Source organism: Poecilia latipinna, unplaced genomic scaffold, assembly GCF_001443285.1.
Source record: "Poecilia latipinna isolate Pla-1442-1.1 unplaced genomic scaffold, P_latipinna-1.0 Scaffold1291, whole genome shotgun sequence".
NCBI lineage: Eukaryota > Metazoa > Chordata > Actinopteri > Cyprinodontiformes > Poeciliidae > Poecilia > Poecilia latipinna.
Window position 1 is genome coordinate 120,234 of NW_015113907.1, and position 21,767 is coordinate 142,000.

General features: G+C 43.9%; 1 protein-coding gene and 1 long non-coding RNA gene across 3 annotated transcripts; one reads left to right on the plus strand and one right to left on the minus strand.

The window, feature by feature from the left end:
* The first annotated feature begins 334 nt into the window (after positions 1 to 334).
* Positions 335 to 20,778, plus strand: setd1ba (SET domain containing 1B, histone lysine methyltransferase a). 2 transcript variants are annotated; one of them, XM_015055035.1, is made up of 18 exons: positions 335 to 2,639; positions 4,876 to 5,027; positions 5,250 to 5,348; positions 6,038 to 6,308; positions 7,115 to 7,236; positions 7,615 to 8,655; positions 11,370 to 12,119; positions 12,603 to 12,776; positions 12,978 to 13,071; positions 13,732 to 13,949; positions 14,030 to 14,102; positions 14,189 to 14,587; positions 15,117 to 16,355; positions 17,570 to 17,736; positions 17,816 to 17,941; positions 18,062 to 18,185; positions 18,581 to 18,714; positions 18,811 to 20,778. In XM_015055035.1, exons 2-18 carry the CDS (start codon positions 4,890 to 4,892, stop codon positions 18,982 to 18,984), a joined length of 5,343 nt encoding a protein of 1,780 aa, XP_014910521.1. In that variant the 5' UTR covers positions 335 to 2,639; positions 4,876 to 4,889; the 3' UTR covers positions 18,985 to 20,778. The 2 variants fall into 2 exon arrangements, with proteins under 2 accessions (XP_014910521.1, XP_014910520.1); XM_015055034.1 differs by lacking the exon at positions 335 to 2,639 and adding an exon at positions 4,558 to 4,643.
* LOC106961356 (uncharacterized) lies at positions 1,782 to 3,563 on the minus strand. Its single transcript, XR_001427753.1, has 2 exons — positions 3,475 to 3,563; positions 1,782 to 2,914 (listed from the first exon to the last, which is right to left on the minus strand). It is a non-coding gene; the product is annotated as an uncharacterized LOC106961356 (long non-coding RNA).
* Positions 20,779 to 21,767: the final 989 nt, after the last annotated feature.

Genomic DNA, 21,767 nt, shown 5'->3' on the forward strand with positions numbered 1-21,767 from the left:
TACACCCTGAGGCAGACATGGTCTATCTGACTCGGATTATGGAGGTATCGATGCACAATAAGCATAAACAATCACTCCTTGCTCAAAAAAAAAAAAAATATATATATATCTCAAGATAGTAAATGTAATTAACAGCGCTCTAAAAGTGAAGTATATTTTTCAAAAACAATTTTGGAAACGGTTTAACTGATGAGGATTACAGAATAATACAATCTGCTCGGGTAGAGTGAGTATATCACGGGGAGTGAGCGTTCATCATCAGAACATACCAAAATGTTCTTGAATGGACCAGTTTACTTAACATGAAGGCATTTCAGCTGAAACTGAGGTAGGCTGTAAAGTCAAATTTGAAGATTTATGTTAGAAGACAGCAAGTAGAAGAAGCTATCACTTCAGAATGACAATTTATAAATTTGTACTATTTGAAAAAGGTATTTTAAGCATTTTATGAATGATGATTTGTACATTACTAATTCAACAATGTCAGCCTGTATCTGAAATAATGTTCCCTGCACATGTTGTGTAATTTATTATATTTGGATGATGCAATCCTCTCAAGTATGGGCCTGAAAATCTTTTATAAAACATAAAATAGCACAAAACTCCAAAATGAGTGTACAGTCTTTATTTAAACGTCAGAAACATACAACTAGTAAGACTACAAGAAAAACTGTAGAGTATAACAAAAACAAATGATTAAAAGTTACAAAAAACAAACCTACATACAACACCATCAATAGGAAAATTACAAGTCACTAGTAACAGCATTGGATGAATAAAACTATAAAGCTTTAAGTACATGTTCAGTACAATCTGGCAGTTTTAAGAGCAAATCATTGTCCCTATAAGGCTCCATTTCAAGCTGTGGGGAAAAAAACCCTGTCTAATAAACAATAAAACGTGCTTGTATGACTTACAGAGTGAAACTCGAAGCTTCACATATGCGTAAAAAGGTGGTCTGTAAATGTGTCCTAGAATGTCCACACGCACACAGCCCTTTATCAATAAACAGAGAACAATTCTTGAAATATTTGTCGCCGAGCAGAGAGAGAGAAAGAGAGAGAGGGTGAGACAGCTGTCCTGCGGAAAAGAGGCCAATCCCCTGTGTGGAATATTCCAGTCTGTCAGCGGTAAACTGAGCGGCGCTGCCGAGCGGGGAATTTTTTTCTCCCTACTTTTTTCTGCAAACACAAGGCTATAAATACCTTCACTGGTGGGTTTCGACACAAAACTGTCCACTAAAGTGACATTTTCACTGCTCCGAACACAAAACTATTAAATAAATGCGCAGTTAACAGGCCTCTGAACCACAGCCGGGTTTTTGTGCCCTGCTATTTATCTTGCAGGCAACTCCATCGCATTGAAAAAGGCAACATTAACCTTGAAATGCACCTGGAGACCCCCCTCCGTTGCGCAAGCGAATCCAGACCCTCCCACCTATAATTTAACTCTTTCCCCGAAGTTAACTGTAAGAACCCGATCTTATTTGTTTCCACTATCTGGTCTGCGGCGCTTTAAACTCGCCGTGCTGGTCGGTCGCTGATCCGCCGGATTCTGCCTTGAAGCACCCTTCACCTAGATACAACACAAACAGGGGCTTGCCGCAGCGGATTCCCATTGACCTTATATGGAAGTGTGTGGGGGTTGTTGTTGCAAAGCTCTCGCGCTCTCATGGCAACCATCCAGTTCTCGGATTACGAGTCAGCCTAGCAACTGCCAGCCTGAATACGCTTTTATGATCAAAGTTTCACCCCCTCTCACGGAGAGTCCACCATTTATCCTTTTTTTTTTTTTAACTAAACAGCATTTGGACGATAACCACATTCGTTACAGTCGTCATATTTGTTTCTTAGTGCCGAAAACACAGAAGGAAGTGTTCCGACGAAAAAAATAAGGGCGCTTTCCAGAGCCTCACCCAGTTATGGCGCAGCAACATTTCACAGCACAGTACTCCTTTTGTCTGTGAAGAAGCCATTTTGAGACAGAGAACTGAGCAAGAGCAGCCTCCTGAACACCAAAAGGTTTATTTGGATGTAAGAAATCAGTAGAAAAACACAAGATTTCCTCCTCATAAGATTGCTTTTTGCTCGTTTAAGACTTGGATTACATATTTTGAATATCAACTGTAAGTTTGCTGTATCATTAAAAATGTGGGCTACAGCAGTTTTCCCTATAATCGTCTTGTCAAGTTTTAAACGTCTGTGGCTAATATGTTCACGTATAAGCAATTAAAAAATTTGATTAAATAGCTAAAAAAATCCGTTACCTTATTAAAACATTTCCATGTAGGTTTAAATGATGTAGCTCAGTTAGAAATGTCGAAAATGGACGAGGTTATACTCGACTGCAATCCTGTCTTGAGGAGAAGAGATGGTTTTGCATATTGCCCACACAGATGATGCTTGAAGATGCATTTTCGCTGGCTGTCAGATGGGGTATGCTTGCCAGTGATGAGAGGGAAAAAAAAGAGACTTTTTGAAAAGAGGTCTAACTGTCGTGCTAATGGAATTCCTTCCTTTTCAGGAGACGCATTCCCACCCCCTATTAAAGCCATTATTAGAGGATCCGAAGATGGGGCTGAAAACATCCCTCCTGTCCCTGCGTTTAGGCCTGTTAACTGCATTCACCAAAGTGTTGAGGTAAATATTTTCACAATGAGAACGTTTTCCCTCCATCGGTTTTCTATTAGGTTTTGGATTGTTTGTGATTTAAATATTACAAGAAATATTTTTGTAAAAAGGACTACCTGAATATGCTTGTCTTAGATATTTAGATATACCCTTGAGGCAAGGTCAAACCGGCGTTTATACTCTGGACGTGTTTGGCTCTGAAATGGCGAGTGGACGACTCGAACCTAAACGTGGTTCTGGTTGTTTCCACCGTTCCAGGGCAGGGTGCAAGACGAGCCATATTGCTGTTTTGAGAGGAAGAATGTTGACAATTAATAAACGAAGCAAATAATTATTAGCACAAATAATTATTAGCACAATACATTTTGGTGAAAAGATATTTGTTATTTATGGCCTGCTTTGGACAAGTTGCACTTAAACACATACAGAAATCAATGTGAACATATGAAACTGAAAAAAAAAATAGTTTTAATAATAGTTACTGCATGCCTCACAATTGACATTGTTAAACAATCAAAAATGTTACATTATATAAATTATATGAAAAGAATTAAAACTTACTTATTGCTACTCACTTCCTACAAGGCCATAAAAGGAATAGTAACATTTGTCACTTTAACTGTTTTCATGTCTAATTTAACATCTCCAATCACTTAAAACAGTTTATTCACATTTGGTTTTTCACTTAACAAATATAAATATTATATGGGTGTGCCATGACCTAGTTAAGACAAAGATGGATTCCAAGCAAAAGAAAAAAAGGTTGAAAATGTCACAGGGTATTTACATCCAGTAGCTACATTCTCTTCCAATCTTCCCAATCCTTTAAAAGGAGCAAACATACGTTTTATCATAGTCCGTAAAGAGATGAGGAAACCAAGTGTAAAGATCCCTTTTGGAACAAAGGAAACCCATATAGGCCATTGAGTCCTGTTTTAAGGAAAATGGCTGCCGAGAGAGCGCACTCAGCCCCCTCTCCCTGCTCTCTCTGTTGAAGGACTCCTGAGCCGTTGCCTCTAATAGCAGGCAGCTCCACCGCTGCCGGGCTCTGATTGGCCCGCCGAGCTGCCGCTGTTAACCAGCCAATTGCCCGAGCACTGCAAAACAACAGGCAATGTCAAACAAAACCCAGTTTGCTCGACAACACGCTCGTCGTTGAAACAAAAAAAGAAGAAAGCTAAAGATCAGGAAATACCAGTGAATTTTGAATAGTTTGATGACTATAATAAGGCAGGCATTGCTGTTTGTTCTAGTTCGTCCGTTATGTATCAACTGCCAGAAAAACGAAACAAGACGCTGCATTCCAATAGTCACAAACGTTAAAGAAACTGTAGAAACCAGCTGCTAACTAACCAAATTTTCCTTTTAAGTCGTATTAATTTGATTTAAATGCAACATAAGTAGCCAACTGGAGTCTCTGGACGCACTTGGGTTTCATTTTTCTATTTTAAAATATGCAGCGACACGTCTGTATAGCATACAGCTCCTACCCGAATCAGCTTTATTAGCTTTCAGAAGCAGTTAAGAAGATATTGCCCTCCGAGTTTAGCTTGTTTGCCGTTTAAGTCAATGCAATCAGCAGATTCAACACTGTTACTCAGTGATTTAAGAGCACGAGACTATCACTAGAGCTCATATTCCCATATGTTTTAGGTGTATTTGTGCTATTGTACCTCGTGTTTATCCAAGATGATTTTTTTTAGTTGAGTTTACGATGGAAATGGAAGCAACTTTGTGGCGAAAGTGCGATGCGCGCAGGGGGTGGGCAAGCCTAGCGGTGTATTGTGGGAGAGACAGCAGCTAGAGAGAGCAGAGGCACACACACACAATATGTGCTGGCTCTCGCCGAAAAGGAGGCAGTATTCTTCAAGCGAAATCATGTAATGTAAACGGAGAAAGCAAGGCGATTTCATCTTTTTGTGTATTTAAAAAAACACTCGATCGGACGAACCATGTCCAAGCCAGCGGAGAGGAACAGATTGAACGAAGACCATGGGAGAAAGCAGAGTTCAAGTAAGCTTGTTCTTTTTTTCCCCTCTTTCTCCAGCTTTACTAATGCCTGTTTTTCCGTAAGTGGGATATACGCTACATCCAATTTTCGTTTCCCCTCATTGCCGGAGTCATGCATGTGTAGCGCCGGGCTGTTTTAAAGTGTTTGGAAGGGCTGGTTGGTCGGGAGACTGTTTAGCCCTGGCTCCCGATAACGCTAGCTCTCCTCTCTCCCTGTCGCTGGCTGCCGTTTCAGGTTTGGCGAACGGCATGGACAGTCATCCCAAATGCGGCTCGGCGGAGAAGCGGAATCACAACTGGAGAAGTTACAAGTTGATCATCGACCCGGCGCTCAAGAAGGGATCCCACAAACTCTATCGCTACGATGGGCAGACTTTCAGCATGCCCGTAAGTGCCGCCGTTGATGCGGCCAAAAGGCTACAATAGTAACCGAGGAGCCGACCTCCATGATGCCGTTACTATGTGGCTGTTTTGCCGTGGCATATTCAACATCCAAGAACACCTGTTTCACCAAGCAACAATTCCGATTTTTTGCACGACTACTTTGCAACAAGTTAATACTGTGTGAACCTGGCTAACAAGATCGTGTCCCATCCTTATCTCCAACAGAACCCAGGGATACCACCGGTGGACATGGTCCGTGACCCGAGGATCGGACGTCTCTGGACAAAGTACAAAGAGACAGACCTACCGGTGCCTAAATTCAAGGTATCTACCATCGGAGTCGGATGCCACATTGCTGCTTGAGGAAAACAGTTGCTGTCAGAAGTTGCAGACACACCCCCCTCTCTGTCATCTTTGGGTCTTGGAGTTAAAGTATGCACCGGTCAGGCATAACATTATGATCTTCATGGGTATCCCGCCTGAAACTGGGATGTACTTTGTTTTCTGACAACTTTCTGTCTGAATCAGCATTCATTCTTCAGCAATTTGAGTTGGATAAGACCCCCACGAAGCAGACCCTGCTCACTAGGGCACCGCTTTTACTTCTTTGGACGACTGCAGACCAGAAACGCCACAAGAGCTGCAGTTTTGGAGATGCTTTGATCCAGTTGTAAAACTTTCTTCGGTCCTTCTGCTTGTCCATTTTTCTTGGATCTAACACATCAGCCCCAAAGATAAAATGTTATCTTGCTGCCTAATATAGCCCACATGCTTAACAGGTGTCACAATGAAGAAATAGTCTTTCATGTCACCTGTCTGGGGTCATAATGTTATGCCTGATTATTGTATATCAATGTGTGGATACACTGTTTCATATATGGCTTTAAGTGCTGTAGGAAATTTATTGCAGCTTTCTTTTAATCCTTATCTAGCCTGATAGAAATGACCCCACATAACGCAACATTAAACTTTGACGGCCCTTCTCACCTCAACTCCTTTCATTCCTCTCCCAGATCGATGAATTTTATGTCGGCCCCGTGCCTCCAAAGGAGGTGACGTTCGCCAGGCTGAACGACAACATCAGGGAGGGATTTCTCACGGACATGTGCAAAAAGTTTGGAGATATTGAGGAGGTCGAGATCCTGTACAACCCGAAGAATAAGAAGCACCTGGGAATAGCTAAAGTTGTTTTTGAGAGCGTGAAATCCGCCAAGGTTGCTGTTCAGTCGCTGCACAACACGTCCGTGATGGGAAACATTATCCACGTGGAGTTGGACCCGAAAGGTAAACAGTGATTCATTCAAAAGCCTCTGCAGGGTTGCGTTTATGCAGAGCCAGATCGGTTATAAGATGCATGAATGTGGATTTGAAAAGATTAGTTTTACATGTTTGTTTTGAATGTTCACAATGACAGTAGTCACGTGTTTACATTTACGTGCGTTGCCTGGTTACACGGGCGTAATTGAATTTCATTGAAAATGAGCTCGGTCCCATAAGCCCAGAGCTGGGGGTGCTGCGTACTCCCACTGAGCATAATTTTAGACCTGAAAACAAACAATACCAATCTGTCAGAGTCTCATGCACCTCTGTTGATTTCAATTGATGTGTCTTTTAAAAAATGAGAAATATGTATATTTTTTTACACTTAATAAATCTATTCAAAGTTTCAAATGTCTTTCAAAATCAGTATCTGAAATGCATTTTGCTATAGTGCATGTTAACATATTTTTTCTTACTATTTGTATTTATATGGACTTAATTCAGCAATTTTTTAAGTGCACTTTGAACTGTTTTCATTAATTTAAAAAAACTAAGCATGCACTTTTTAAAAGCTAAGATGCAATTGTTGTATGCATTGATTCATATGTGCACTATTTATATCTTTAGATTGCCATAACAATCAATATTAATTTATTTGAAAGCATTTAATACTTTGATAATGTGTTCTTTGATTTTGCTACTGTTCTGTTTTATTGATCAACTATTACAGAGATAAGTATTACCAGTTATAATTTCTGATCACTTTTTATTAGTCGCCCTGCTGCTTTCTAAGTCTTGCATCAGACCGGCTCATTTTAACTGTCCTGCAGGTGAGAATCGCCTCAGGTACTTTCAGCTCCTGATGAATGGCAGCTACACACCGCGGACGCTGCCTGTTGGCGGAGAGGAAAACAGGGAAGTTTCCCCTCGGAGTCTTGCAGAGGCCTTACTGGTAAAAAAAGAGAAACTTTTAGCAAAATATAAGGAGTGTTTTTATACAACGTTGTCCTGATGATTGTTTCTATATAGTCAATTTGGTGTTGTTTGATGCTCATTTTACCAGTATTGTTATTTTGTAAAAATCCAAGCCTGAAGAGAGATGTTATCTTGACCTTTGACTCTGGTTTGAACTCTCAAAGCTGTAAAAAAAAAAAAGAACTTTGACCTTGTAGTAAGATATTTCCTGAGCTCCTGAACCTAGAGACCTACAGAGTTTTAGATATTCTCTTTACTGAAATGTTGCTATGTTCATATAATCACTTTTTTTTTCAAATTGCTATAAGTTTTTCCCAATATAACTTATTTTAATGTCTTTTTTTTTTTTTTTAAGGCCTGTGAGCCCATCCGCAGGTTGTCAGAGAGCAGCATGTCTATAGGAGGAGTGCTGCCACCCAGCAGCTCCACCACTCCCCTCAGCCTGGAGACGGGTTACTCCAGCATAAGGCAGGACACCCCCCAGTCCCAGGGAACCCCTCACACCCCTCGCCAGCCGGGTACGCCCTTCTCTCAGGACTCCAGTTACTCCAGCCGGCAGTCCACGCCTGCGTATCAGTCGAGCCGTCCCGAGAGCTCTGGAGGGTACAAGTCCCGCAGGCACGAGAGCAAGTTCCAGGACGCGTACAACCGCCGGCCGGAGAGGCCTCAGTACCGCAGCAACATGTATCGGAATACGCCGCCTGAACCTCCACCTTCAACCCCTTCCTTCAACTACACAGCGCCTCCTCCCGCTACGCCCAACTTTAAGTCCGCATTCTCGCCCTACCAAGCCGCTTTGCCGCCTGCGTTCCCCCCGTCAGAGTCGCCGTACCATCACCCGGCTCAAAGGGAGGGCGAGTACCTCCGACCGCCGCAGCCGCCTCCGACGCCCCCGACGGACGTCTTGCCCGTTAAGGAAAGGCCGGAGACGCCTCCGATCCCAGAGCCGCCGCCGGAACCGGTCCCCCAACCCGCCACTCCTCCCCCTCAAACGCCAGAGCGCTGCCCGTCGCCCGGCTCCCCGGCGCTGGATCCGGAACGCAACAGCCTGGACTCGCGTATTGAGATGCTCCTCAAGGAAAAAAGGACAAAGCTGCTGCCGTTTCTGGAGGAGCGGGACTCGGACAACGAGGTGCGAATGGAAGGTAGCCCCATTTCCTCCTCATCCTCCCAGCTGTCCCCGATCCCACCCTTCGCGGGCGGCCAGCAGAACTCTCGGCCGTCCAGCACCGGCTTGGAGGACATCAGCCCGACCCCGCTGCCGGACTCCGACGACGAAGAGCCGATTCCCGGAACCGCTTCGCTGATCAAGAGAATCGGCTCTCCCGTCAACGAAAAGATGGGAAAAGGTGACGTCAAAGACGGAGGCCACAGTCCCACTGAGAAAATGGACACGGTAAGACGCAGACACGGGGTGTGTGACACAAATCACAAGAGTTTTGCAAAAACTGGCGCGCAGGTGGCAGCAGCAGCAAGCCACACTTATTAAGCCTTGACTGGGTGATAGCAGCGCGAGGCTGGCGTTGATGTGTGCAGGTGTGAATGACAGTTAAACAGGGACACCGGAAGTCAGGTCTAGTTTCAGTGTGAGATTGTCGTAGTAAAGACTTTGTGTCACTGTTTTTGTTCTGCCCTGCGTCGGAAATTCTGGTTTCTCAACAACTGCTGTCAAGACAGGCGTCTTTGAAATAAGCAACAGCCTAAATTGAATTGCAAGTTTAGATTCCTAACTTAAAAATAGCTTCACAATTATTAAGCTTGGCTCACACTCTGACCTGCGAGGCTACATTTCTGAACTATACTATCTCTTAAAAGGGAGAAACTCGAGCTGCGTTGCAGTTAAGAGAACAAAGCGTCTCGTTTCCTCTTTCTAACACTCGCTGCACTTGCTCACAGGGAGGAAAACACAGTTTTGGCTGTTGGCCCCATTCAGCTTCACACTTCCTGGTTGTAGCAGAGACTTACAGTCGGGATTACGTCTCTGCTCTCATATTTCAACTTATCACAAAGCAAACAGTGCAAACAGGTCATTTGGATAACAACGCCATTCCCCTGACAAGTTTAGTCAGCTTGCTTCCACAACTGCAGCCGCTTGCGACGGATTGTTTTTGCATAAATGCATAAAATACTTTAAAATGTATTTATTTATTTATTTTATACTGTTGCTCAATCTGACACTGAAACACACAGAATGTCCAACCTTAAAACTTGGATCAATTTTATTGTGAGAGAGTCGCCAGTAGTACATTTATTGCCACTGACACTTTAAATACTTCATGCAACCCCCTTATTGTCCACAGAGACGCCGCTTTGTTTTCCACTATAACATTTCACAAGCTTGGAGCCTATAGAGAGGAATCTTTGACCCTTCTTTGCACAATCTGCCTAGATCACCCAGAGTCCGATGTCCTTTCTCCTGCTCTCGTCTCTTCAGCTCCAGAGCTTTTCTATACGGACTGAGACGATCACAGGGAATTTTTATTTTTTTTTTTTTTTTTTTTTTTGTTAATTTGTCCTCATGTTTTGGATCATTAGCCTTTTAACAGACCAAATGATGATCCGGTGTCAGTTTTCCAGTAGAGACTGCGATAGCTGTGTTTCTCAGTCATTTCAAAGCGTTAATGCACTCTGACAAGTTTCCCTGCTCCGCAGCATCACAGATCCTCCACCATGCTGAACGCTGGGCATGAGAGTCTTTTTTTTCCCACATGTATTATTTTGTCACGCCACACTTGTGTTTTTCTGAAAAACAAAACGTAGTTCCACATAACCAGATGAGCGCATGGCTCTGAAATAACCAGTGGTTGTTATAAAGACTTGGCGACCTCAGGATACCACCTCTTGCTGCAGCTCCCTAAAAGTTAGCTTGAGAGATTTCCTCTTGCATCATTCTGACTGTCTTTAGCTATTAGGAGCTCTGTGTCTTGCATCATATTGTCACCCCAGGAAAACAGGAAGCCACGCATTACAATTTAAAAGTTCTAAGAAATGTTGCAGTTTAACAGACCAATTAAAACAAGTGTGCATTTTAAAGGCTTTTAGGTACTTTATTTTAATGTGATAGTTAGGAGTAAACAATTTTGTCACAAGTGAGTTTTATTAAAACAGTTGTTCTGTTGGATTTTTCTAAATTTTCAGTGTAAGATTATTCTGCTGCAGTAAATGAACAGATTAGGGATTTTTATGAGTCCTCACCAGAGCTGCCAATATATTTTCTTTAATTTGTATTTTGTTATTACAGTTTTCTGTAGTTTGTCCACTGTCGTGCTCTAATAAAAGAGGCAATCAGCTCTGCTTGGAGCCGTGCTGACCAAAGCCACAGGTCAGCTGTGTTTGACTGTGCTAATGGGTATACAAAACTTTGAACTCAGATTAGCGCTGGAATTATTTATAGCTGCCATTCTGAAATATTCACTAGTTCAGCTCTGATTGAAATGTTTCAGCCGCATCAGCTTCATTACTCCTGACCGGTTTTGATATAAAATAGTTTAATAGTAATAACAATTATTTTAGGAATCGATTTTATCATTTATTCTGACGGTTAATCGATTAAAAGGATGAAAAGAAATTGGCATATATATGCAGATGTTTCTTTTATTTAATAATATTAGAAATCATTTAAAAGATGAATTGAAAAATGAATTTGTTTTTAAAGAAGAAAATAAACATTTTGCAATAATATAGCATTATTTAATGAATTTGAACCGGGCAAAGCTAAAACTGCACCACTTGAGGAGTTTTTGGTAAAACATACTGACAGAGTTGTTTTTATCATAAAAATGTATATATTTCTTGCAGTTCTGACTTAATTACTGCGCTGAATATGGTATTTTTTCAGCAAATACATATATTTTTTTGAGTTTCCAGATAACGATTACTAAATTTTTTATAATTGATTAATCACGATTAATCCGATTAATCGTTTCATCTCTATTCAGTAGTGTATTTAAAACCTCTCTCTCTCTCTGAACTAAAAGCTCTCTGGATTACCAGTCTAATGCTGTTGTTTGAAGACTGCGGTCTCGTTTGCTCGGAGAGCGCGGACGCAGAAAAAGGCTGACGACCGCACAGACATCGGCTCTTGACGCTTTTTGTCCCCTTCTCGCCAAGGCTCATCAGTCGTCGGGAGAAGACATGGAAATCTCCGAGGACGAGATGCCGGGAGCGACCATCACCAGCGGGGAATGCGCCAAGGGCATCGTGGTGAATTCGGCCGTGTCGCCCATGCACACCATGTCCATGCACCCAGGCAGCTACCACGCCATGCAGCATCAAGCCGGCTTCGCCATCGCCCCGCAGCACCTGGACCCTCACTCCAACATGCTGGGGCACCCCGCTCACCTGCGCGGCCACCACGGCGTGCCTCCCCACATGATCCCGCCCATCGGCCACTATCATCAGGACGTGATCCAAATGATGGGGCTCATGAACTGCGTGCCGTGGGAGCGGTGGAACACGATGCACATATCCTTCCAGATGCAGCAGCAGATGCTGAGCCGCATGACTCAGACCAGGGGGCCGTACTCGTATCCGCTCTTCATGGACGGCGGCACCTCGGGGCAGTTCGGCGGGCTCTACCCTCCGTTTTCACTGGACGCCGCCGCTCCGGCGTGCAGCACCGGGGTGCCAGGGCAGCAGTGGCACCATCCCAGTTTACCACAGTTCAACCCCACGGTTCCTCCACCGGGGTACGAGACGAAAAAGGAGGACCCCCATAAAGCCACCGTCGACGGCGTGCTGCTGGTCATCGTCAAGGAGCTGAAGGCCATCATGAAGAGGGACCTCAACCGCAAAATGGTGGAGGTGGTGGCTTTCAGGGCATTCGACGAGTGGTGGGATAAGAAGGAGCATTCGGCAAAGGTAAAATACGAACTTCCTGAAATGTGTGTGTTTGCACCGCAATCTGAAAATGGATAAAACGCTAAGCCAGTTACACCAACGTTGGGAGCCGTCATTCCCATGTGAATCATCGGTTCTTTGTGGCAGATAATGACCTTTCTGTGAAGTTGCTGCAGATTTGCCTCCCTGTGGTCCGGCTCTCATAAATTCAGCCAGTAGTTTTGAATTAATTGCCTGGCTGCTGTCAGTGGGACAATAGGCAGAAATGATGCATCTGCTCTGACGTTCACCATGTTTTTATGAATGCAAATCCCCTCAAAATCACGTTTGATTTATGTCAACCAAATCAAAAGCCTTCCCTTCTTTGGAAACTCCTGTTTATGAGAGTTTCATGTGTCTCCTTGGTTTATTTCTTAAAGTAGATTAGATTTAAAAAAAAGTAGATTTTTTTTTGTTGTCTTTTTTGGATTTCTAGAAACTAAAACCCCTTTTCATTTTCTGCAGGCATCTTTGACTCCAGTAAAAGGCGCTGAGAGCAAAGAAGAAGAGCGACCCAAACCCAAAGAGACGATGGGTTCTAGTCTGCTGGAGAACTGGAACAAAGGAGAAGGGCTCGGCTACGAAGGGATGGGTCTGGGGATGGGTTTGCGAGGAGCCATCCGCTTGCCGTCCTTTAAGGTGACAAACTTTCCAGAGCTGCTTTTCGTGTAAATTAGACTTGAGAGTTTTGCGGTCGAGTCAGACACGACGCCACGTTCTCCTCCCCTTGTCATGTGACCTACGACCATCCCATAAGATGCTTGTTTGGTCATATAATGCTATGTTTTGTAATTTTATGTTTTAAAGTATCGATGAAAACATTTCAACTCTTTAACTCAGGTAAAAAGGAAGGATCCACCTGATACAGCAACGGGAGGAGAGAGCAAACGAGCCCGACCGGCCACCCCAGCAGACGACGAACTGGAGGATGAAGGTAATAATCCACAAACTTTGATGTAATTCATCAGGATTTATGGAAGGAAAATTATACATTTTCAAATTTCTTTACAAATAAATGTCTGTCCCCTCATATTTAATGCCTTTAATAATACACTGCTCAAAAAAAATAAAGGGAACACTCAAATAACACATCCTAGATCTGAATGAATGAAATATTCTCATTGAATACTTTGTTCTGTACAAAGTTGAATGTGCTGACAACAAAATCACACAAAAATCATCAATGGAAATCAAATTTATTAACCAATTGGAGGCCTGGATTTGGAGCCACACACAAAATTAAAGTGAAATGTTCCCTTTATTTTTTTGAGCAGTATAGTATAAGTGTGTAAAATGTTGTTGTAGTTTAGTTTGCCTTGTTCCTGCTGTAGAATGTAAAATACTTTCACAGAAGCTCTTTTTTTTTATTTTTATTTTTAGTTCCTTTCTATTGTTTTCATCTCCATACCGTGGTGCTGAAAAAGTTTGAAAAGTGCTTGAATTTTGCTATAGGAAATGTGTGCAAACCACTTGCCCTTCTACTTCCTTCCTTCCAAACATAATACATAGAAGTGTGCAGCTGAGACATGAGATGAACCGTGTGAAAACTCTCCCGAAGTCCCTCAACTCAGTTTTGGTGACAAATGTCTTCCAGAGAGAGACAGAGACGCAGCCGAGCTCCCGTCAGACGACTCCAAAGTGGCCGGCGACGGCCCCTCGGCCAAGCGGCGGCCCTCGCGACCGCTCGAACTGGACAGCGAGGGAGAGGAGGAGATGGACACCTCGGAGAAGGAGGAGGAGGAGTCGTTGTCCGACGCCGTCGACGAGGAGCGCGATGAGGACAAGGCTCCAGACAGGCTGTCGTCAGCCAAAGTGAGTCTCGTCAAAAAAAAAAAAAAAAAAACGGATGAAGGTAAACGACACGATGATGATGATGTCTAATGACCTCGTAGGAGAGTGACGAGGACGAAGACAAAGATGGAGACTCGTCCAGTGACAGCGGATCATCAGACTCGTCTGACGACGGTACGTCAGATTCCTAAAAGAAACGTTTGTTGTGAGTTTGATTGCGTTTTTTCCTGTTATCGACCGTTTTGCGTCGTCACTCGCAGAAGCGGACAGCTCGGCTTCCTCCAAGGCCAGCTCCGACTCCTCGGCCGAAAGCTCCGACTCGTCAGGGGAAAGCTCCGACTCCGAGTACGAGATGAGCTCGGAGGAGGAGGAGGAGACGGAGGAAGACGTGAAAGCGGTCGCAGAGAAGGTGGACAAAAAAGGGGCCGAGACCACGTCATCTTCCTCCTCGTCCTCATCCTCGTCGTCCGATGAGGAGGAGGAGAATAGGGAGGAAGACGTCAAACCAGCGACTCCTCCCACCGTCCAAGTGCGGGAGTTTAAGGTGGAGCGAAGAGAGGAAGAGGAGCGGGGCGGCAAGTTCAAACGCAGACCTCCCAGTCCTCCCGAAGAGGAGACCCCCGAGGAGCCGAAGCCACCGGCGCACCAGGGGGTCAGAGGTGAGTGAGGGTCCACACCAAGCTCCTCGTGCAGAACCTGCAAGGTTCCTCCTGTGCAACATCTGGAAACAGAAAGGAAACATCTGGAACACAATTTCAGTTTGTTTCATTTCTGGATAAGAGTGAAGAAAATGAGAGAATGGAAATATATATTGGCTTCCTTCCTTTCTTCCTACTCACTCACTCATTCACGTTATTACTTCCTTTTTGTCCGTCCTTCCTTCCTTTCTTGCTTCCTTTCTCTCTCTCTGTCTCTCTCTCTCTGTCTCTCTCTGTTTCTCTCTCTCTCTCTGTCTCTCTCTTTCTGACTCTCTCTCTCTCTTCCCCTCCCCCTCCCTCCCTTCCTCCCACAGCCCCCAGCCAGCAGTGCTGCTGCCACCGGTGCTGGGGGCTTCAGGGATGAATTAAATCCTGACAGAATCTCTCAGAAATTCAATAAAATTGTTGCTGTTTTAATAGTTTTAAGTTGAACATTGTTGAACTCAAATTGCAACTTTTTTTTCTTTTCTTTTTCTTTTTTTTTAAATAGTCAAAGAGGAGAAAGTCTGTGTTGATGTCAAGCTTGAACCTCAGGACCACGTAGCAGGCCTCCAGCCCCCGACCCCCACCGGTGCCCTCCCTGACGGCGACCAGGAGGTCAAACCCAAAGGTAAAGCAGAGCCTGAGGAAGTGCCCTGCACGCCGACTCAGTTACCCCCCTCCCATCCTGTCGCACCTGCCCCGAAATCCGTCTCCACGTCCTCCATGCACCTCCCTCTCCCCCCTCACCCTGCCATAGAGAGTCGCTCCCTGCTCCACCCGCCCCCCGGACCCTTGCCTGAGTTCCCTCAGCGACCGCGGCTCCCCACGGACGAGGACATCCCTCGCACGCCGGGCCGGGACCTGATGGAGCGCGCCCGCTGTCTGGGGAAATCCCAGAGCACCGACACGATCCCCAACACGCCGGGCAGCGACGCCCCTCTGACTGGCAGCAGCCTGATGCTCAGCTCACCTCACATCCCCGGCAGCCCCTTCTCCTACCCGTCCCAGTCCCCCGTCCTCAGCGCTGGCGTCCCTCGAACTCCCGGTAGAGACTTAACCTTCACGCCTGTCTTCCCCGAACCTGCAGCCCTGACGCTGAACAGGAAGAGCTTTGACGAGCGGCCCGTTTTCAAGGAGCCGCCGATCAGCGCTCCTCCGTCGCTGGCAGCCGGAGCCGATCACTCGGCCGTCGCGCCTGAAGATCTGCCGACCGGCGTCTCGGGCGATATCCCCGTGATGTCCGACGCCACCGCCTCCAAGAAGAAACCGGGGCGACCCAAAATCAAAAAGATCGCCGCCGCATCCGCCGGCGACGACTTTTCATCCGAGTCCACGGACGCGCCCCAGGCGTCGCCTCTGGAGAGCGTCTCCCTGACGACGGTCCGATCTCCCAAACACACCAGCCTGGACTTCCGGGAAAGAGACGTGGAGCCGCAGACGCTGCTGCCCGCCGAAGACGGCTTCCCCGCCTACGACGAGGAGCCGCCCCCCGTCACCAAGCCGGCTCGCAAGACGCGGCGCTGCTGGGAGGAGCTGCTGCTGGACAGCCTGTCCCCGGTCAGCACGCCGCCGCGCGCCTATTTCAAGCCGCGCTCCGAGTTCGAGGAGATGACCATCCTGTACGACATCTGGAACGAAGGCATCGACGAGGAGGACATCCGGCTTCTGCAGATCACGTACGACAAGATGCTCCAGCAGGACAACGGCAACGACTGGCTCAACGACACGCTTTGGGTCAACCATCCTTATATCCTTTGCTGCTGCTGGTTAGAGCAATCAGAACCTCTTGTTTACAATCTGAATCTTTGCGTGAATCACAGAGCAGCTCCCCCTGCTGGTCAAACAGGGTTCACACAGTTGCTTGACATCTTTGAAAGTTCTTGACTTCTGTATATTGTAAGGCAGCAACTAGCAATTATTTTAGCAGAAGATTATGACGATTAATCGGATTAAAACATTTCACGTTCTGCATATTTTTCTCTTAACCACTTGAGCAAATAAATACATTTATTCCTTTCTAAATAAGAAAGTAAACACTTTATTGCCTAACATGCAAAAGTAGAAAAAGATAAATTAGTAACTAAAACATAGTAATAGCATTAACTTGTGAAAAGCTCAGCCCTTTCTGCTGGACTAATTAGCAATAGATCGTACGGCTGATATGTTAATTATTTTTTTGACTATCTGATAAATAATTGGATAGCAAAAGGTGCTTGATAGATTTTTTGTTTTTTACAGAAGTTGTACCAGGTGACGATTAAACTGCACTTGAGGAGTTCTGTGAAAAGCTTCTTTTTCAACAAATGTTTGCAAAAAAAGAAGCGTTTCTTTTTTTTTTAATCTTGAAAGAAAACTTTATTTTTTAAACAGTTTTGGCTTAATTCCTGCTCAGAGTGTGTTCTTTCAGCTATTGGCCTTTTTCCTACTCTATTGTCCAGTTAACGATCGATCCATTACTAAATCGATTACAGTTATTGAAATAATCGATTCATAACGATTAGTCATTTCAGTCATTGCATAAAGTTTGGTAATAAAATGCCTAATGTTTGACTATCAGTGGGAGAGACAATAAACAATAAAAGACACATTTTTTTCTTCCTGCTGTCTGAAGTTAAATCAAACTAAACTTCCTGTTTTAGGTCAGTTAGACCTAAAATTATTTATATTTGCTAAAGGCCAAAAAACTTAGAGAGAAATTTTTTTTCAGAGACATTTCAAAACATGAAATTTTGTTATACGTTAGTCAACTAAGCTGTAGAATATACAGTCACAGGCCATTATTAATAACAATAATACATAAATAGTGAAACCGTCTTCTTCAGTTCATTTGAATTGTATTGTTGGAAAAGTTACCTTGAAAATGTTTGAAAAGTGCTTGAATTTTGCCTTTGCCCTGGTAAAAGCGAGGTGCGTTCTGGAAGTTTTGGGTGATTTCTTTTGATTTCCTTGACTTCTCTGCACCGACCCACATCCCCGGGGTGAAGAAGAAGAGGAGAGACGACGGCATGCGGGATCACGCCACCGGCTGCGCCCGGAGCGAGGGATACTACAAGATCGACAAGAAGGACAAGGTGAAGTACCTGCAGAGCTCCCGGGTGCAGTCGGAGGAGCCGCCGGTCGACACGCAGGTGGGTGGAGCTTATATATATAATTAATGCACACATGTGTGTGTTGCTGGGCGTTAACCTGGGCGCTGAACTGTCGCAGGGTATGAGCATTCCTGCACAGGTCCACGCGTCCACCAGAGCCGGCTCAGAGCGCCGGTCAGAGCAGCGGCGGCTGCTCTCCTCTTTCGCATGCGACAGCGACCTGCTCAAGTTCAACCAGCTGAAGGTAACCCAGTCGTTCGGTTCCCACGGAGGAACATTTAGCAAGAACAAAACTGTTTTGGTGCAAATAAAGGATTTTTATTATTCATTGTGCGTTTTTTGTTTTTTTTTTTTTTTTTTTTAGTTCCGTAAGAAGAAGATACGATTCTGCAAGTCGCACATCCACGACTGGGGTCTCTTCGCCATGGAGCCCATTGCTGCTGATGAGATGGTGATTGAGTACGTGGGGCAAAACATCCGACAGGTGAGACGCAGTTTGGCTCCATCTATACCACATATGTCAAAGTCGAGGCCCGAGGGCCACATTCATCAGTTCCTCTGGATTTTTACCCAAATTTTTTCGTAAAAATAGTCGAAATCGTTGGATTTAAGTGATGCTAACTCCCGCCTGTAGGTGGCGGTGTTTGTCCCACCACACTGCTGCCTCCACCTTATTTGATGTCAAGTTATATTCCATGAGCGATACCGCGAGTCAAATTTAATGTCCTACCTAAGCGCAAATTTAGCAAAATTCCTTGAAAATACTTCTAAAATTAGCAACACATTATTTTTGTTTGGAGGCTAATCGTGTAAAGCTGAGCAGGGTTGACGCAAACCTTCATGAGTTTTTTTTTTTTTTTTTTTTTTTTTTGTTTTACGGTGCTCGCCGACATGCGGGAGAAGCGCTACGAGGAGGAGGGCATCGGCAGCAGCTACATGTTCCGCGTGGACCACGACACCATCATTGACGCTACCAAATGTGGCAACTTTGCCCGTTTCATCAACCACAGCTGCAACGTAAGGCGACATCATCTTCATTTCACAAACTGAGAAAAAAAAAACATTGTTTTTATGATTTTTTTTTATTTTTTATTGTTTATTTGTCGTTTGCAGCCTAACTGTTATGCTAAAGTCATCACGGTTGAGTCTCAGAAGAAGATCGTGATCTACTCCAGGCAGCCGATCAACGTGAACGAGGAGATCACGTACGACTACAAGTTCCCCATCGAGGACGAGAAGATCCCGTGTCTGTGCGGGGCGGAGAACTGCAGGGGGACGCTCAACTAACGGACCCGCCTCGCAGCGTGAAGCGACCCGGCGCTTCACGCTGGGTCGAGCTAAGCTACCTGACCTGCACTCTTCATACATTAAACTCTAGATTGTTTACGATTCACGGTGCTCTTCAAGTGAAACTGTGTTTGTTATTTTTCTGCCAGTGTGACTTTTTCTCCCCAGTATTTCTGCACGACTCCTGCAGCATCGGGTCCCGGCTCGGGGCGGGGCTTTTTATTTTACACTTTTCTCCTCTCATTTGTCTCATAAGCTTTACCCCACAACAACCACTTGTGGTACAAGGAAAAACAAACTCACATGTTCAGCTGCTCAGTAACACTTTAAGATGCCTGAGGTCACTTCGTCTCTGGAGCAGACGAGCGGAAGGCGGAGCGTTCTCTCCGCTTCCTTCCCTGCGCGTAATAAATCAAACTAGACCGAGATACGAATGGTTAAATCTGGAGTATTCAAGCATCTTTCGCCTGTCCTGGACGGGTCGTGCTGCTTCCTGTTAGTTTATGCAAAGGTTTAACGATGTTCTGCAAAAATTTGCATTAATCATATTCCTTTATATATATTTTTTCTAACAGTTTGTTTGTTTTTCTAACAGGTATTTTCATGCCTATTTGTTCAGATACACTATGTATGGGTGCGTGTTTTGCATGAATGAGTGTCGGTACCTCCTGGTGCAGGAATGTGAGTGCGCTGCCCCCTGCTGGCCGAAAACGGAAGAGAATCTCAACTCAACAGCAACGGGGCTAATCTTGAGTTTTCAGCTCTGGGGTGGGCGGGGAGCAGTTATTCATCATTTTAAGTGCCAAATTAATTAATTAATGTACGACTGTCTCTGTTTAATCATGAGGAAGCTGCTGATGTGTTAACAAGCAACCGCGAGGAACTTTTCCCCTCTCTTGATGATCATGTTTTGTTGTATTTTCAGTAACATCAAGGCGCCTGCGGGCCTCCTCGCTGGAGCCTCTCTGTCTTTGTCGTTTATTTAGATGAAAGATAAAATACTAAATGCACTCGAGGGCTCGCACCTGCGCCCCTCTCCTTCTCAAGCCCCGGAAGACCAAGTCAGTTGTCGCTTTTCATTCACTTGGATTAATAATGCAGATTCCTGTTTGTTTTTTTGTTTTTTTTGTTTTTTTTCACCTCTGATGTTCATATTGTATATGAGAATCTGTACAGAAGATCTAAAACCTTTTTTATCTTCAGAAATGTAACACTTTTAATTTTTTTTTTCTTTTTTTTTTTAACGAAAGACTGAATATTTAAATATTTTCAGGGATCTGTGAAAGGAGCTAACGGTTAAAAGGTTGTTTATTTAAAAGGTCCACTGTGTACAGGAAAAAGCTTCCACTTCCCTTTTTGAAAGATTGTTTCTTGTGGAAACGTCTTTGTTTTCTGCCCATTTGCTTTGAGATCCTAAAACGTGTAAGTAGTTTAACTGTGAATACGATATAAATATATAAATATATATATAAATATATATATATTTTTGTTTCTTGGGATTTGCTACTTGAACACAGCTCGGAGGGGTGTGTATCATAAAGAGGGCGAGCGCTGAGCTGGTCAGCTGGTAGCAGGATATTCAGCTTGTGTCAAGCTCCTTCTGTTATTTTTGGTTTTTTAAATTTTGTTGTAAATTCTATGAAAAGCTCTTTGCAGTGTGGAAAATTAAAAAAAAAAAGTGCAGAAACGGCACTGGGAAGAGGACTGAAGTTTCAGCCCGTTTCTCGTGTCTATTTATTATAAGTGTATGAAAAAGAAAAAAATGAATAAATTTTTTTTGCATACATCCATAAACAGTGGTTGTTCTTTTATTGTAGCAAGGAGTGCCGTTCTTATACATTTATAGCGTCTTAATGCTGTTCAGAGAGCATAATATAATTTTTAATATGAATTTAAGAAAGGAGAGGATAAACTTTATTGAGTCTGATTTATTTATTTCTGGGTTTTTACAATCTGGAAGAATATTTTAAGTTCAAAACTTTATTTCTTATTCTTATCTAAAATAAAATCTTAATTTCTGAAGAATAAAGTGCTTCTTATTGATGTATATTTAATTTTTACCCATCATCTCGCAAATGAAACAACTCAAATGTTGGTAAAATGAATCAAGTGGCTAGTTTTTTTTTTCTTTTTCTAATTATTTTGTAAAAAAAAATGTTTTTGCCATGTCAGACCATTACCCTTTTTGATGTCTAGTCCTCCAGTGTTTCCATTGAAAACATAGAAAATAACCCCATTGTGTTTCTGTTTACTCAAACAATGTGAAAGATTGTTGAATTTTGAAGAATCTGGTGATTTCTGTATGCAGTCCTGTGAATTACTGCCCCATTATAGATAATGAAATAATCTATAACTGATCTATATATTTATCTGTGGACAGAAAATATCCCTGTTCTTCTGATTTGTTCTCAGAAATCAGGTGGATAAACTTAAGCCTCAAGTAAAACCAGAATGGATGAACATCAGATTTTGGATCACAAGCGAGAAATATATCTTAAATATATCTGAATTTTTAGGTATGGATTATGTCTGAAAGTCATTAAATTATCCCATTTGTTCAGAATAATATAGTAGCATTAAGTAGGCATGGGAGTGTGTGTGTGCGTGTGTGTGTGTGTGTGTGTGTGTGTGTGTGTTGACCTGAGGCTGTGAAAGGATGGTGTGACCACAAGCGGAGAGGCAGGGCTGAGCAAAGCAGCATGGGAGCCAAACTCACACCCGTCTCCATCTGCTGAGCTCGAACTGATTGGTCCGAATCATAAAATGCTGCTCTGTGTTCTCAG

Excerpts from the sequence above, each read along its gene's own strand:
- setd1ba (XM_015055034.1), top strand. The coding sequence starts at position 4,583 with ATGTCCAAGCCAGCGGAGAGGAACAGATTGAACGAAGACCATGGGAGA. Across the intron at positions 13,072-13,731 it reads CGACGAACTGGAGGATGAAG|AGAGAGACAGAGACGCAGCC; the intron begins GTAATAATCCAC and ends AATGTCTTCCAG. Across the intron at positions 18,715-18,810 it reads TCATCAACCACAGCTGCAAC|CCTAACTGTTATGCTAAAGT; the intron begins GTAAGGCGACAT and ends TGTCGTTTGCAG.